Raw genomic sequence first — 2,656 nt, forward strand, 5'->3', positions numbered from 1 at the left:
TCGTCAGCTGGTGAGAAGAAGACCGGGAGAGGGCGACGCCACTTGGCGACCATGTCGACCGCCTTGCCTGTCTGGCCAGGACGGATGGACGGCAGCGAGGGCCCGCTTCAGAATCCCAGAAATGGCACCACCATGGCACCGGCAGCCGGCGGTCGGCACGCACATCACTGTCCCGATGGCCGCTCCGCCCCATGCCATTCATTGCAACCGTGAACAAGATTCTCCCTTCCCTGTGCTACCCACCGCCGTGTGATCAATGCAATCCAACAACACACCCATCTTGTATTTTTAGCAAAACACAATACCCATCTTTCAGAAGGCAAAACCAATACCCATGCTTTTATTCAGCTCTTGGTGACAAGCTCCTGTCTATACCTAGCGTAGTTGTTGCTCTGGATAAATTTGCTTTTGTCTCTTCAGATCTTGATTTTATTTTTGAGGGAACATACCTTGTCTTCTGAGGAAACTTTTCTGGTTTTTGTTTGATATTCTACCACAACAGGGCAGACGTGAAGAACCGACGACGCGAAAGAATGAGCAGAATAGTAAATAATGGAGGCCATGGCTTTAGCCTTGATCACCACAGTTCCTCGCACCGAATTTTTACAGCCTGGAGATTTCACTTTCCCTCCTTTTCACCACGCACCGACATCATCATTGCCCATCAGACGACGGTAAAAAGGATAATCTTGATGAGAGAGTGAGAGACTGAGAAGAGGCAAGTTACTAGTAGGACTCCAGTAAAAGGTAGAAAAAAAATTCTACTACTACTAAGCAGCGCTGACGGTGGCGCCGGCGCCGCCGCAGAAGGACTCCCGCCGGACGGCGCTGCCGCCGCGGATGACGAAGTGGGCGAGCGACCGCGTGCTCGTCGCCGGCACGCGGTTCTCCTCGCACAGGAACTCTCTGGAGCACGCGCGCTCCACCTCGCGCTCGTAGTCGTGCACCAGCACGTCCGTCGCCGCGCCCTCCTCCTTCCGCGCCCGCGCCAGCACGCCCGCCGTGAAGATCGCCGCCATCCTCCCCGGCGACGACGCCGTGTACCTTCAGATGAAAAAAAAGGCGAGATTTAGCACCCGTCCGCTAGCTCGAGCAAGAAATCTGATTGCCATGGGAAAAAAATGGATCTTGGATATGGTAGAGTGGTAGAGCAAAGGGGAGGAGCAGCCACCCGCGCGGGCCGTCGACGAGGATGACGTCCCAGGCGACGTCGTAGAGGTGGTTGGGGAGGTCGTTGATGGCGAGGCGGCAGTCAGAGAACAGCAGGTTCTGGACCGGCCGGCACTCGGCGGCGCGCGCCGCCCTCGCCGCCTCGAGCAGGTCCGGGAACTCGCGGACGGTGGTGGTGTAGGCCACGTCGTAGGCCTCCAGCCCCGGGTGCCGGCCCTCCAGGTGGGACACGTACCACTGGTTCTCGTCCAGGAACACGGTCCTCCCGCCGTGGTTCAGCGCGCGCCACAGCGGCGTCTCCCCGCCGAGCCCGAACACCAGCAGGTTGCAGGGCGCGCCGCGCCGCTTCAGCGCGGCCGCGATGGCGCGCACGTCCGCCGCCGGCATGCTCCCCGACGTGTTGCCCCCCACCGCCGCGTACTGCACCAGCGCGTCGAACACGTACCCCGGCAGCCCCGGCCCCACCGCCGCGTCCAAGTGCTTTCCTTTGGCCGCCGCCGCCGACGACGAAACCGCGACCTTGCCCACCGACGCCGACTGCGCCGCCCTCCGCCTGCCGCCGACGGCCGAGGACGCGTCCCGCGCGGAGGAGAGCAGGGAGGCCAGGGAGACGCACGCGAAGAGGGCCAGGAAGAGGACCAGCCACACCCGGCGCCGGCCCATCCCCGGCGACCCCGCGCCGCCGCCCGACGGCTTGTTCGACGACGAGTGCACCAGCAGCACCTTCTGCCCGCCCAGCCCCTTCATGCCCACCTCCGCCTCCCCCCTCCCCGCCGCACCAAAGAACCTCTGGAGGAATCCAATGGCGCAGGCGGCCAAGATTGAAAACACCAATCTGGAGTTCTGGACTAGCAGCCCGGTTCGATCTGCTTGCTCCTCCTAGCTACTGACTGCAAGCGAGCGAGCGACCGAGTGAGCTGGGATAGTTATTGGGGGAGGTGAGGTGGAGGAGAAGGAATGCTGGTGGAGGAGCGTAGAGGGATGGGGAACTTGGAGAGAGGAAGGGGAAGATGGGTCTGTTCGCAGCCGCCTGGGTTGGTTAGGTTGAAGGGATGCTTAATCCCGCCGGGATTTGCGGTGGGTCTAGGGTCAGTTTCCTGTGTATTTTTGGCAAATCCATTTCCAAGTCTCCACGAGTCAAAATCTGAAGTAAGCCAAGTAGCTTTCCAAATAAAAAGCTTCCTAAATAAAAAAACTTCCTAAAACTAGTAAAAATAGAAACAATAGTAGCAAATTTTCCTGTGAAATTTTTAAGTATTTTTTCACGAGGATTTAGTCTGTGGTTCTGCATGACGTTAGCCATCGCAGTTCGCTTCTTTTTTTACGAAACACGGTAGAGATGTGGATGCTCGTCGTGACTAGAGAAATGAGGCACACAAATGAGAGGAAGAGACATGGCGACCTAGCATGAGGAGTTGTAGGGGAGCCCTTATTCGAAGCATAGCATATACATAATAATGTGTATAAAGTAGTTGTTGAAATATTG

At 58.0% G+C, this 2,656-nt stretch overlaps 1 protein-coding gene across 1 annotated transcript; it reads right to left on the reverse strand.

Annotated features, from left to right (window-relative positions):
* Nucleotides 1-534: 534 nt before the first annotated feature.
* Nucleotides 535-2,224, reverse strand: LOC127312366 (protein IRREGULAR XYLEM 15). Its single transcript, XM_051342905.2, has 2 exons — nt 1,172-2,224; nt 535-1,044 (listed from the first exon to the last, which is right to left on the reverse strand). Exons 1-2 carry the CDS (start codon nt 1,915-1,917, stop codon nt 771-773), a joined length of 1,020 nt encoding a protein of 339 aa, XP_051198865.1. The 5' UTR covers nt 1,918-2,224; the 3' UTR covers nt 535-770.
* Between the last annotated feature and the right edge of the window lie 432 nt (nt 2,225-2,656).

The sequence above is a fragment of the Lolium perenne genome, chromosome 7, assembly GCF_019359855.2.
Source record: "Lolium perenne isolate Kyuss_39 chromosome 7, Kyuss_2.0, whole genome shotgun sequence".
In the NCBI taxonomy this organism is placed as follows: domain Eukaryota; kingdom Viridiplantae; phylum Streptophyta; class Magnoliopsida; order Poales; family Poaceae; genus Lolium; species Lolium perenne.

Bases quoted from the DNA above. Each gene is read 5' to 3' on its own strand.
- LOC127312366 (XM_051342905.2), bottom strand. From the start codon at position 1,917: ATGAAGGGGCTGGGCGGGCAGAAGGTGCTGCTGGTGCACTCGTCGTCG. The intron at 1,045-1,171 runs GTGGCTGCTCCT...TTTCATCTGAAG, and splicing joins CTCGTCGACGGCCCGCGCGG to GTACACGGCGTCGTCGCCGG.